The sequence below is a fragment of the Microchirus variegatus genome (assembly GCF_963457635.1).
Source record: "Microchirus variegatus genome assembly, chromosome: 22".
Taxonomy (NCBI): Eukaryota; Metazoa; Chordata; class Actinopteri; order Pleuronectiformes; family Soleidae; genus Microchirus; species Microchirus variegatus.
The window spans coordinates 13,913,299-13,925,539 of NC_139823.1; the positions used below are offsets into that span (position 1 = coordinate 13,913,299).

Genomic DNA, 12,241 nt, shown 5'->3' on the forward strand with positions numbered 1-12,241 from the left:
GCTATGTTCATTGCAGTAGCAGACAGGTTTTCCAAGTCAAAGCAAGCACACATGCACAGACAAGGACAAAGAGTTCCTGTTGAGAAATACTGCATTGTTTACATCTTACCTTGGCGAGTGTGAGAGCTCATTGTTACAGAGGCTGGCGATGCAGGCGAACTAAACGGGGGAGGAAAGGTGAGCGGTGACGGTGTCAGTGCGCCACCACCATGGTAACTGGGGTGATCATTCTGTGCTTCCCACCAAAGTGTGTGCTTCCGGTTTGGAGTTGCCAGACTGAGGAGGAACAGAGAGAAGTTGCTTTCTCAGGGCTTCATGTCACACGACCACAGGTGGAGACCTTGAGTGGTGTGTTGTGGTCGTGGTGTCCTTCGACCCAATGGTCAGGCTGTGAGAAGTAGATGCAAACAAAGTGTTTACATATATATATAAACACTATTTATATAAAACAGGATATTCTGGACGGAAGCTTGTGTACGTACTAGGGCTGAGTGATATGACGATGTTAGATCGTCATATCACATAATATAATACATATAATATAATATATTATATATATATATAATATAATTCATAATACAATTTTTGAGTTGAGCAAAACAGTCCGAGACTGAGTGTACTTACATACTTGTTAAATGTCTATTTTTTTCTTTTCTTTTAGGGCTATGTTTTAACATAGGTGAATATTTTGGTTGCAAAAAAATTGTGATATGACATTTTTTCCATATCACTCCCCACCCCTAGTTCGTACTAATGCTGCAACATCCAAGCTGTTTTTAAACAACTAACTATGTAAATAAGAGGCAATTACAGGCTCCGGAGTTTCACCAGAATCAGTCAGCACTTTATTGATCCCAGGAAAATTGGCTAAATGACCATTTTGTTTCCATTTGAGGCCCTAATTTAAACGAACACTTCTCGTCATTATCTCAAACAGGCTTTTAATGATTTTGAGGAAGTTTCAGTGTCAGTGTTGTGTATGTGTGGTCGGCGGTGAGATGAATACGTATTTACTGCAAGGTGTGGTTATTAACCACAAAGGAACGAAGGCACGGCCAACGAAAATAGTGAAGAAAATCTGCTTCATCTCCACCATCATCTTGTTGGTGTTATTGTAAAGCAGAAATTTAATTAATACAATCTGCTGAAAGTCATACAAAGTATTTACCTAATTATTTATTTAGAAAAAAAAAAATCATTGTTTATATTGGACGAGAGATGAGAAATAATGATGAAAAACAGACCTGGTTTTCTACAAGTTGTAGCACATCTGGTTTTGTAAAATCACAGCAATAAACACAACTAAGCCTGTAAGTTACCGTCAGTGCCATACCCAGTTTGAAAAACCTTTGAATTTAGCCAAGTGGCTATTTAAATTATATGAAAGACATTTTAACAAAAAGTGACTTTGCAAGAGTTTCGATATCTGACAGCGTCTTGTAACCACTACTGTATTTATAGCTTCACTTGTTGCTTGCACAGTGAGGTGGGGATCGCAGTGCTTGAATGAATTGTAGCAGAACCCAATATTCAAAGAAGGAAATGCCTCTGAAAGTATTGCTCTACATATACACCTACTACAACAGAAAAAACGATCTGCAGCCAGGTGTTTCAGCCCTGTATCAGAAGGAATCTGCGTCCATGCCAACACACCTGAAAATGAATATCACGTGGCCATTCATGTTTAATGAGCTGTGTGTGCCAGTGTGTAAAAAGGAAGCAGATTTCCTGTGCGGAACTTGTTTGCTTAGTTTCAGAGAACACAACAAACAACAACGGCTATAAGTGAGGGCAACGCGAAAGTGAGTATTAACACTTTACTGATAAGAAGAAGCACATACAGGTAAGTGCATCACTGTGTGTGTTTTCATATGCAAATCAAAACTACAAGGAGTATGTGAACATAAACAAACACAAAAAATGGAAAGCCTCAGACAACGCAACTCTAAGCAGCAGTAACTAAAATCTCACCTCTGTCCAGTCCAACAGGTGTCAACACTGATGAGCGCACACAAAGTGGTAATGAGAGCTGCAATTCAGCACCAAAAAAAACACCACAGAATCCATAATAAAGTGTGTATGCGCCGCCCTCCCTGTCAAAAAAACGCACACAGACACACACAGAGTCTCTTTGCTGTCGCAGTTACTTGAAAGCTGTTGAAGTGAATTACTGTCAACTGCATGAGTTCAGTGGAAAGAGGGTGCACGCTTTGCATGGCCAAATAAAATCTCATGGAAACACACGCCTGCCAGGACTCTCCAGGGTCTTACTTCACTTATCAGGAATTATCGTCTAAGAAAAACAGTCCCTTAAGTGAGTGACAAACTTAGAACGCGGGCCAGCTTCATTATTACTCCATTTGAATTTGAGCACTAAATTTTTTACGGTATCCTCAAGGCCAAGGGTAAAATAACCAGAGGGGACAGTGTGTTAAATAGTTGCATCAAGCAGAGAATACAGTGACAGCCAGAGGGAATTCTTAGACAGAGGATAGATTTGCGGTAAGATGTGCCAGAAAAAAAATGCCAAAGTGTGTCAACTGAATAGCGGTGACACTATTCTCAGATCAAGCCGCGTATTTTTGAGAAAGGAGTTGTCTGTCACGGAAGAATTCCGAGTGTGCTTTTATAGCTTGTCATACTATGTCAGCAATGACCTCAGGCACAGAGTCCTCTCACTTTCTCTGCCACATCCACATAAAAAAACAAGTGCAGCTCAAAGGAAAAGCCAAAATGACTCCTTTACCGATGCCATCATCCTGCAGTCTGTGGCAGTGGTCTGCTCTCAGCTGTGCGGTAATGTTCCTTCCGTAAGATTTTACTTTTTTTTTTTTTAAACCTAAACTGTCCTTCAGGGATCCTATTAAAAAGGAATCTTTGTGCACCACTGCAGGTATTTTCCCTGCGCTGTAAGACTATAAAACACACCACCTGCATCTCTTCACGGGTCTCCTCTCCACACACACTGACACTAAGGATTGGACGAGATTTATTGCTCACATGCAATAAAGTTTGAGTCTGGAAACGTTGCATGGCACTTGACAGGAAAACAGCCCTCTGGACCCCGTAATGGACTTCATTTCCCAAGCACTCCGAGCGCTGCCGGGAGTAATCACAACGGCATAAAAATAACATGTGGTCGGATAGTGAGCTGTAAACAACAATTAAGAGACCCCTTGCATAGCTCATGAAATGAATCATTGAAAATGCACTTACACCACGAAGACGGCTTCAGCCTCTCGGCCCTAATTGACTATGAATTATTCAGCCAGCGAGTGGGATTAGTGGCACCGCTCATATGCTACTGAGTGACATGTTCCTGATCTTTCTTTGTTATAACAGTTGAGGTATTAAAAATCTAGAACCAGGGAATCCCAAAGAATATGCTTTGCATCTCACTGCTAATAAGACAAGGACACTGTGGTCTAGACTGTTGTCTAAGTACATTAGGGCCACATTATACTTCTACAACTGCGTAATGCGTTATCCAACTGCACAACCACGGAGACCCCTCGAGCCTTCATAGTTCTCCGTTGTGGTGCCAGATAAGCACTGCAATTTCCCACCCGATCAGTAGGGGTCGCTACGCAAGGTTGTTGTGCTTCTGGCTAAAGTGAGCAATGGTGTCCGAGAGAAAAACTCTTGTTGTTGTTGTTGTTGTTGCAGCTGAATAACATTGAATCAATGGCTCCGGCGACTTAGGGGGCTCTCTGGCGACGTAGAGGGCTCTCCGTAACCGACGTAGAGCACTTTAAGCAGGAGTATAAATTGGGCTTAAGTCATACTGAAGCCTTAAAATGAGAAAGGTTGGTGGTTTCCCGGTGACTTTATGCCATTATTAATCTAATCTTCCATTGTGAAATTGTATGATCTGTTCACTTGGCCAACACTAACCCTAACATGGACCAAAAGATTGACTTAACATGAGAAGGCTGTGCCCGAGTAAACATCAGACACGCACCAAACTCTCGATCACTTCAGGAAATAGTCCATCAGGTCCGTATGCGAGCATGCAAATGTCCACAAATGTCGCGACACCCATTTCCCAGGACTTCTCCTTATCTGAATGTCCCATATGTTATGTCATCATGGAGTCTGACCCACACACTCTCCTGCTACAACTACAGAAAACGTCTGGACCAGACTTCAGTTGTCAACTTTAGAGGTGATCAAACACATTACTTCAATCACCTAAAGAGAGCCATTTTCAAAAGAAATCAAAACTCTCATCTTTAAAAGGCAACTAGTTTCACCTCTCATTCAAAAGGCTTCTTCAGTTCCGAGTCCCCAGGCTTGGTGGCACCTTGGGGAAATTAACATAAACGTCATGCAAGTTGCCACCAAGGGTTTAAAAACCTGGGGACTCCCGAGACAAGACATCAAATGAGCGTCAAAACAGGAAATCCACACAAAAAAAACAACAACAGTACCAGTACCTTCAAGACAATAATAAAACTAACAAATTGAAAAAAAAAGTCCAAATAAATCAAAACACCAAAAAATAAAACAAAGCTCCGAGATAAGATTGTGACAGATGCATTTACTGGCATGAAATGACCCGCAGTAACGTGATATTCTCTGTGGCTTGTTTGCAAGTTGAACGAGGCCACAACATCAATCAGCTGTTGGCTGAACCTGGACAAGATGACAAGACGAGGCATCAAGTGGAAGAGAAAGGATCATTTTTCCTTCAGCTACAAAGCTCCGACAGCTAAGGGGACATTTGTATACCGAGTGTGGCCGGGAAGAGCCTCTCCGTACACACCTCAGGACGAGATATTCAATGTTCCACTTTTGTATGATAACAGGATCGGATAACGAGGTATCCGTCATCATTACCTCCGCCAGGAAGGTTGTGTTTTCACGCAGGATGCTTTTTTGTCTGCACAATTACACAAATGTGACCTCAACCGATTGCACAAATCTTGGCAGGGAAGGGAAGAACCTACTTAATGTTGGGTGCAGATCATTTACAATAAATTTTAAAAGGTTTTCACGTTACTTCAATGTTGCTGTGGTGGACGAAAATACTGAACATGAGCAGTATACGGCAGAAAAATCTGACATATTCACAGGACTTAAACAAGGTCAAGAACATGGTCTTCTTCCGTATTATACAGAGACTGGGTCAATGAATAGACAGATGTGTCCTTGTGATCTGTGTGACACATGCTCACAAGCTGCATCTGCTGACCACTCATATGGGTAGGTGGCAAATAAAATTGTGTGCATCCTTACAGCTGAGCAGATGTGGCAGGTATATGTTCAGTATTGTGGCGCCTGCAATTAGTTAAGGCAGTCAATAAAGTTTTCCTGCTGCTACAAACTCATGCGATATGTTCCCCACTTACAGTGATCTATCAAAATATTTACTCTCCCTGCGCTCTGCTGAAGGTGCAACAATTGTTATTCAAGTATACCCACAGCTACCACTACGTATATTATACCCAGGCTTACAATGAACTGTTAAAACTCTACTTAATGTTCAGTCTTTTCAACAGTGGAACACAAAAACAACAACAGCATCGGAGGAGCTGGAAGAACAAATGAACATGTCTGCAATTATTCCACTTCAATAAATTCCGTGAGTAAATCAGTGCTGAACAATTCATTTAAATTTTACCCAAATCGCAATACAGGCGTTATTAATCTCCAGCCTGAACGTGATGGCTAAACTTTACTCAGACTGACAATCATGGCCTCCTAAACATCCATACAGCCGAAACTCAAAAGTACGTTTCAAGTTTTAGGCCGAGGTGAGAAATGCCGAAGAGTGCCGTGTTTCCTTTGCATGGGTGAGTGTGTGCATTCCAGTAAAACCTTCAGGGCGATGTGGGGCTGGGGATTTAAATAAGTGGCATCGAATATCATGGCACACAATAATGAAGCACAAGGGCTGGCTTTGACTGGTGTTACATATGTACTGTACAAGGTGTGGACGCTTGTGTGGCTGCTTACATTTGATTTATAACTTCTTTGGGTGTTTGGCCCCTCTCAGTTTGACGAGTCACCTTTCAAGTGATAACAAAAAGGGCAAAGAGTACAGAGTACAGTACATGGGCAGTCATTCAACACTTGTGTGTTTTATTACACCGACAACAAAAGGCCAATTATTCTGAGTCAAATAAAAAAGTAGGCAGTTCACTCTTTGTGCAGTGCAAAGTTCTGTTAATAATAATAATATTCTTTCAATGTACTTCCTCTCTGACTCCTGTATTGTTCAAGCTTTCTCTCAGCATCAGTCATCTACATTATTAATCATTCATCTTCCAAGGCACAGAGAAAACATATTCTCTAAAAGTTAATACCTAATATTTCTACCTAACCCAGGACTATTTTTGGCCACAAAGGACTTTAGGATGACTGTTCTAGATTCCAGACAGTTCTAGTGTGATTCACCTGGTGTGCACTGAGGGTGTAGGTGTCACGAAACAAGAGTAACATCGAAGTTGCAACCGACACACTGAAATGGCAAGTTGTCACAACAATTGTGCAATCACACCGTCAACATATGCCTTTAATGACTACCTTGGGCATTTTTTTTCCATGGAGAATTAACCATTTCAATAAAAGTGCCCAGTTCACCCCACATTAATGTTCTGATAAAACATGCCCTCAACACTTCTCTGCAGCTGCACTGTTGCTCCACCCAAGACGATCACAATTGGTTTAACAAACACAATTTAGCGGATTTGTTTCCCCGCAGACCATTTTCCAGTAGTGACACAGTGATGTGGACATAATGACACCACGCATGACTACTACTGTGCAGGCTGATGTTTGAATTTGCTTTCACATGACCAAACCAACAAGTAAACACATTTGATACGGCAGGAGAACTGACTTCCCATTACACTGCTCAAAGGAAACACAGAGCAGGAGTTCATATTCTTTCAGATTGTTGACCTTGAAGGACTTGGTTCCTCTCGCCTGCGTGATAAACACAGTGCTCAACATCTGTCATGTTAAGCTCCTCTACAATTACTTCAGCAATTTTAGCCACCTGGCCTGACCTCCAGTGTTGCAAACAAACATTGGGAGAAATTTGAATCTGCTTCATTAATCCTCATATGATCAGCAACAACGACAAACCAAAGCCTGAGATATATATAAATACTGAATCTTTCCAGCTGCCGCGTGATGCCTGAGCGTTCCTTGGATATTTGGACGAGAAGTTGGATAGTAAGAGAACACGATATCTCATTTCACATGCAAGAGGAAACAACGTAAATTGATATATTATTAATGTGCAAAAATAATGAATTGACTTTGCAGTCATTCATTTCATATGAAAGCAGAGATGACATTTTCCCCAGGCAGCTACATACAACTTACCACGTTGTATTTTTTCATGTATAACCAATGATCACTACCGAGTGAGCATGCCTATACATAGTAGGGTCATGTCACCACGATGCTAGCCAGTACTTCAGTTCCATTAATAGATTTAATTAGTAACCATTAGCATAACATCCACAACAACAAACAACAATGCCTTCACTAACCACCAACTAGTTTGTGATTTTGGGAAAGCAGAATGGGCTCAAAGTCTGGACAGGCTGCCAACCAAGCACAAAAGAGCTACACTGGGTTTATTAATGAAGTTGTGAGGCATTTCACAATATAAGGGGCTGAATCTGGGAGAATGATTCCAAGCCATGAACTCATTGGGCGACCACAACGTTCAACACAAAGATTCATAAAGCCTAAAATCACATCAGTCGAGGTTGAGAGCTTCAGTATAGTTGCCCATTAAAATCTCTGTGTCCCTATTACTACTCTGAATCTTCCTCTTATCTACTTTTACTGCCTTTGTGGCCCTGTGGCCAGTATCCAAATTACACAGTAGTAGCCCTAATGAGAAAAAGCAAAGTAATGTAATTACTGATTCCAATGACCTTTGCAATTTATGCTTATTTAACAAACATAAATCACAATAACGAACAAATTAATAAATCACATTTCAAATTAGGTCGATAGATTTGGTCGATTTTGATGACCAACAGATAACGTATACAAAAAAAGGCTGTGGTGATACAACAGATACTCCACTTCTAATTTCATTCAAACTGTATTAGCAGCCTCTCAAGCATCACATGTAATGGGGACACAGACAAACAAATGAGCAGAGGATGAGAACAAGGACACAATAATACGGTGGATGACTCTGGGCTCTGAGGGGAGGATGCTGCCAAGCAGTTTACAAATTCCCACTGGGTGAACAAGTTACAGGGCCCTGTCACCTTATTTGTCCCTGCGTACAACAGTGGCATTAATAAACCCCATTAGTATCCATTAGCATAGTAACATCCACAAAATGTTCACAAACAAGCAAGCTTTCCCAGTGCCAGAGTGCGCTAAATGATGGGAAGAAGTTGGAAAGTCAGGCCGGGGCCCCAACAAAGCACCATTGAACTGAGCTAAATGAGTTTATTAATGAGATTACAAGAGGGACAATTACAGAACAAAAACTCAGGGCTTCCAAATTTTGGTAAGATAGTCGGCCGAGGAGTTTTGGCAGTCTAATGGGCTGGATTCAGAAAGGTAGGTAAAGGAAGGAAAAAGCTCCCTCGTCATTAGACCCTTATTGAAATTTAAAATTCACAAAACAAGCGAAAAGGGTAATGCAAACTAGAGTGAAAAATAAGGATTAGGAAAACCTTTAGCCTGAATGAGAGGTGAAATGTCTTCAAACTTTGAAGTCCTGTCGCCTACAGCTAACTACTGAAGATGACTATGACCTGGATGACATTAGGAAAACATATTAACATGAAGGAATAATCATGATTTTTAAAGATAAAATGTGTCTACAGAAGTTTAACAGTGCAAACACTATGCTGAACATTAAGATTAATGTATTGATGTGTAATGAAGTCCTCAAAATTACCTGGTAAGGAAGTACGTACAACCAACATTGTAAAACCACAATCATTTCTCTACTCTTAACTTCTCTCCTAAATCATTAAAAGTTAAAACACCACAATACACAAGTACTGCAAAACATCCAAAAACATCCCTCAGGCTCAATCTGAACTCACTGTATTATAATATGGTACAGGGGCCTGGTCAATATTTCATACAACCACACTTCAAAAAACCTGAATTATTCCTTAAAATAAACAAAATGATGCTCAACTGAGAAGAAAACATGTCAGAAACCATGTGTGCTTCAATCAGAGCTCTGCTCTCAACACATGTCTTCATTTAAGAGAAGCTCTCTGTGCCAGTCATTTTTTTAAGGCTGCTGTGACCTTGCTTCTGTGGGGCCTGGAGTTTACAAGCTTGCACCCATCGTCCTCCGGAGCTTGTAATGTTGAGGGAATAGTTTCCGCAAGCAAAGGCTTAGAGGAGTGTTACCAGAGCAGAGGCACAGCCCTGCTGGTGCTGCTGTGTTTACACTTCATGAAGACACAAGTTTACACCCAAAGCCGCGGCAGCGGCGGTTGGACCTCAGCACAAACCTCCATCACACCAACTCTCCAGAAATGCAGTATGTACACGGATGCAATGTCGGCTTGTTAAGGATGAGAGAGAATAGCTTGATATCGGGAAAACATGTGCGATAATGCTGGGGACTATTGCAATGACGATATGACTTGTGATAAATAAACAAATGCTTCAAATATGGTGTTATACGCTTTCTGCTTTGAGTTTACTAACATTAATTTCCATCTAACATGGGTTTATCAATAATAATAATAATAAAAAAACAACGTAATGCCCGCTTTAAAAAATGTTGTTCAATTACATAGCTTCTGGCTGGTTTGTATGCTCGAACTTCTGTAGAAAAAAGTGAAGCAAGCCTAGCTACAATTTTGTTTTAAAGCGATAACATATATTTCTTAAGGAAAGTGGCTAGGCCACAAGGGGAACTTTTCAAGTCTGATCATTTGATCCTCAATGTCATAAAAACTCACCACTGACGCAAAGAATGGATGGATAGATACTGGAAAGCAGGGAATTCGATCTTTGCGTCCATATACTTGTCATTACAGTAGCCCTCGGGACTTCGTGGAACGATCGTCCAATCACAGACAAGATTCACGAGCGCAAGATTAAACGTTTGTGACGTCAGCGTCTTAATACTGTAATTCTGAAAGATATCAAAAGTGAAACTTATCGTGGAAAAAGGAGGCAGAAGCACTCACTCATTCAACATGTTTTGACAACACTACAGCCATAATTCACAATATTTTGTGTGGTTACATCACTTGCAAGATGTTTTAGCATAAAGTAAAATTTTAACTGATGTTCCAAATAAACATGAAACTTTTAATAGATTAGCATAATAAATCACTCCACTAGCACGTGCCAACTCGAGTCGTTTACTGGAATATATGATTTCACTACATCTTGATGATGTACTGTAAGTTAGTGGACAAACAAAACTAGCACTAAGAACAATCTTTCTCACTTTTAATGGATTACCATATGGATTAGCATTAAAAAAATCAGTCCACTAGCAAGTGCTAACTCGAGCCATTTTACGACCAATATATAATTTCACTACATCTCAATGATGTAATGCAAGTTTGTGGACAAACACCTTTAATGGATTAGCATAAGAAATCAGTCCATTAGCAAGTGCTAACTGTAAGTTCGTGGACAAACAAAACTAGCACTAAGAACTATCTTTATCACATTTAATGGATTAGCATTATAAATCAGTCCACGAGTTAGTGCTAACTCGAGCTGTTTACGAGCAATGTATGATTCTACTACATCTTAATGATGTAATGTTAGTTTGTGGACAAACACCTTTAATAGATTAGCATATCGATTAGCATAATAAATCAGTCCACTAGCAAGTGCTAACTGAGCCGTTTACGAGCAATATATGATTTCTATGATCTTGATAATGTACTGAAAGTTCGTGGACAAACAAAAACAGCACTAAGGACAATATTTATCACAGTTCAAGCAGTTTCTGTGACGTTTATCTCAATATATGTTGATAAAATGAACGTAAAGCTAACGTCACGTCAAAAGTCTCTCTGAGCGGGTGACGTAGTTGACGTCGTGCCAAAACGACGTACTACAACACGCTCGTGTTTACACCACGAATGTATCACGAGAGTAATAATAAATAATAGAAGAGTAAGTAACGACTTTGCAAACGGAAACTCAATGACGGAGAGTTAGTGGCGACTCCGCGTGTTCCAGATAAGTTTGAAACTGTGACTCAAGCAGCGAGTGACGCGGAGTAAAAACCGCTGCACACCATTTACGAAACACTGATTTAACGTTTTACAACCGCTCTGCTACACAACAGTGTGTGTCAGTTGCGCAACACTTTTACTTTTCCGTGTGCTGACAGCGAAGCACGGACACACGCAGAGAAAGTCAGGCAACAGCCGCTGAGTTGAAGTGGGAAGAGGAAAAGCGCAGAAAACAAACGCGTTTTCTGAGCCGTGCCTCTTCTCTCTCCACAGGTTCGAGCCGAACAGAAAGTGCTGCAAAATGTGTTCACGCCAAATAAAGACGACAAAACAGTACCTGGAATGAGCACCATTAAAGCGCAGGAGGTCGGTTTTGCCCTCTCTCCTCCAGAACAGTCTGCAACAGCATCCACACGGTGCGGGGTTTTAGGACCCGACGGAACTGTAAAAAAAAAGTCATTCAGCCAAACAGCTTCGCCATACTGACTCCGTCACGTGTCCAACAACCTCCTGTATTTCCGTAAGTGGGCGGAGTCTGCGGGACGGGGATGATTGACAGGGAAGTGTAATGATGTCAGCGCGAGGACACACAAGAGTGCAGAGTGTCAGTTGTGATCCACAGGTGTGTGTGTGTGTGTGTGTGTGTGTGTGTGTGTGTGTGTGTGTGTGTGTGTGTGTGTGTGTGTGTGTGTGTGTGTGTGTGTGTGTGTGTGTGTGTGTGTGTTATACACTAGAGCTGAAACAATTACTCGATTAATCGATTATTAATGGATGACTAAATTAATTAATCATCCAATTAGTGTTTTTCCATGATTTAAATAAGATTTCTGATTGTTTTAGCTTCTTAAATCTGAATATATTCTTCATTTCTTTGCGCCACATAACAAAGAAGTCATTAAAAGTGAATCATGGACAAAACAAGACGTTCAAGAACGTCATAATTTCCAGGTTTGACAAAAACTGATCAACATTTATTAATGTTTTCACGATTGCGCGATTAATCGTGAAAATAAACAACAGATTCTTTGATTAGTTTGATTAATATACATATACATATACACTCAAGGCATAATATATCTATC

General features: G+C 40.7%; 1 protein-coding gene across 1 annotated transcript in view; it reads right to left on the minus strand.

Moving 5' to 3' along the window:
• LOC310943168 (lactase/phlorizin hydrolase-like) overlaps positions 1–12,241 on the minus strand; it is a gene marked incomplete at both ends in the record, with an annotated part of 68,890 nt that overhangs the window by 25,420 nt on the left and 31,229 nt on the right. Inside the window, one exon of the mRNA XM_083908694.1 lies at positions 110–159. Coding sequence (XP_083764820.1) covers positions 110–159 — 50 coding nt within the window. The remainder of the gene's footprint in view (positions 1–109; positions 160–12,241) is intronic.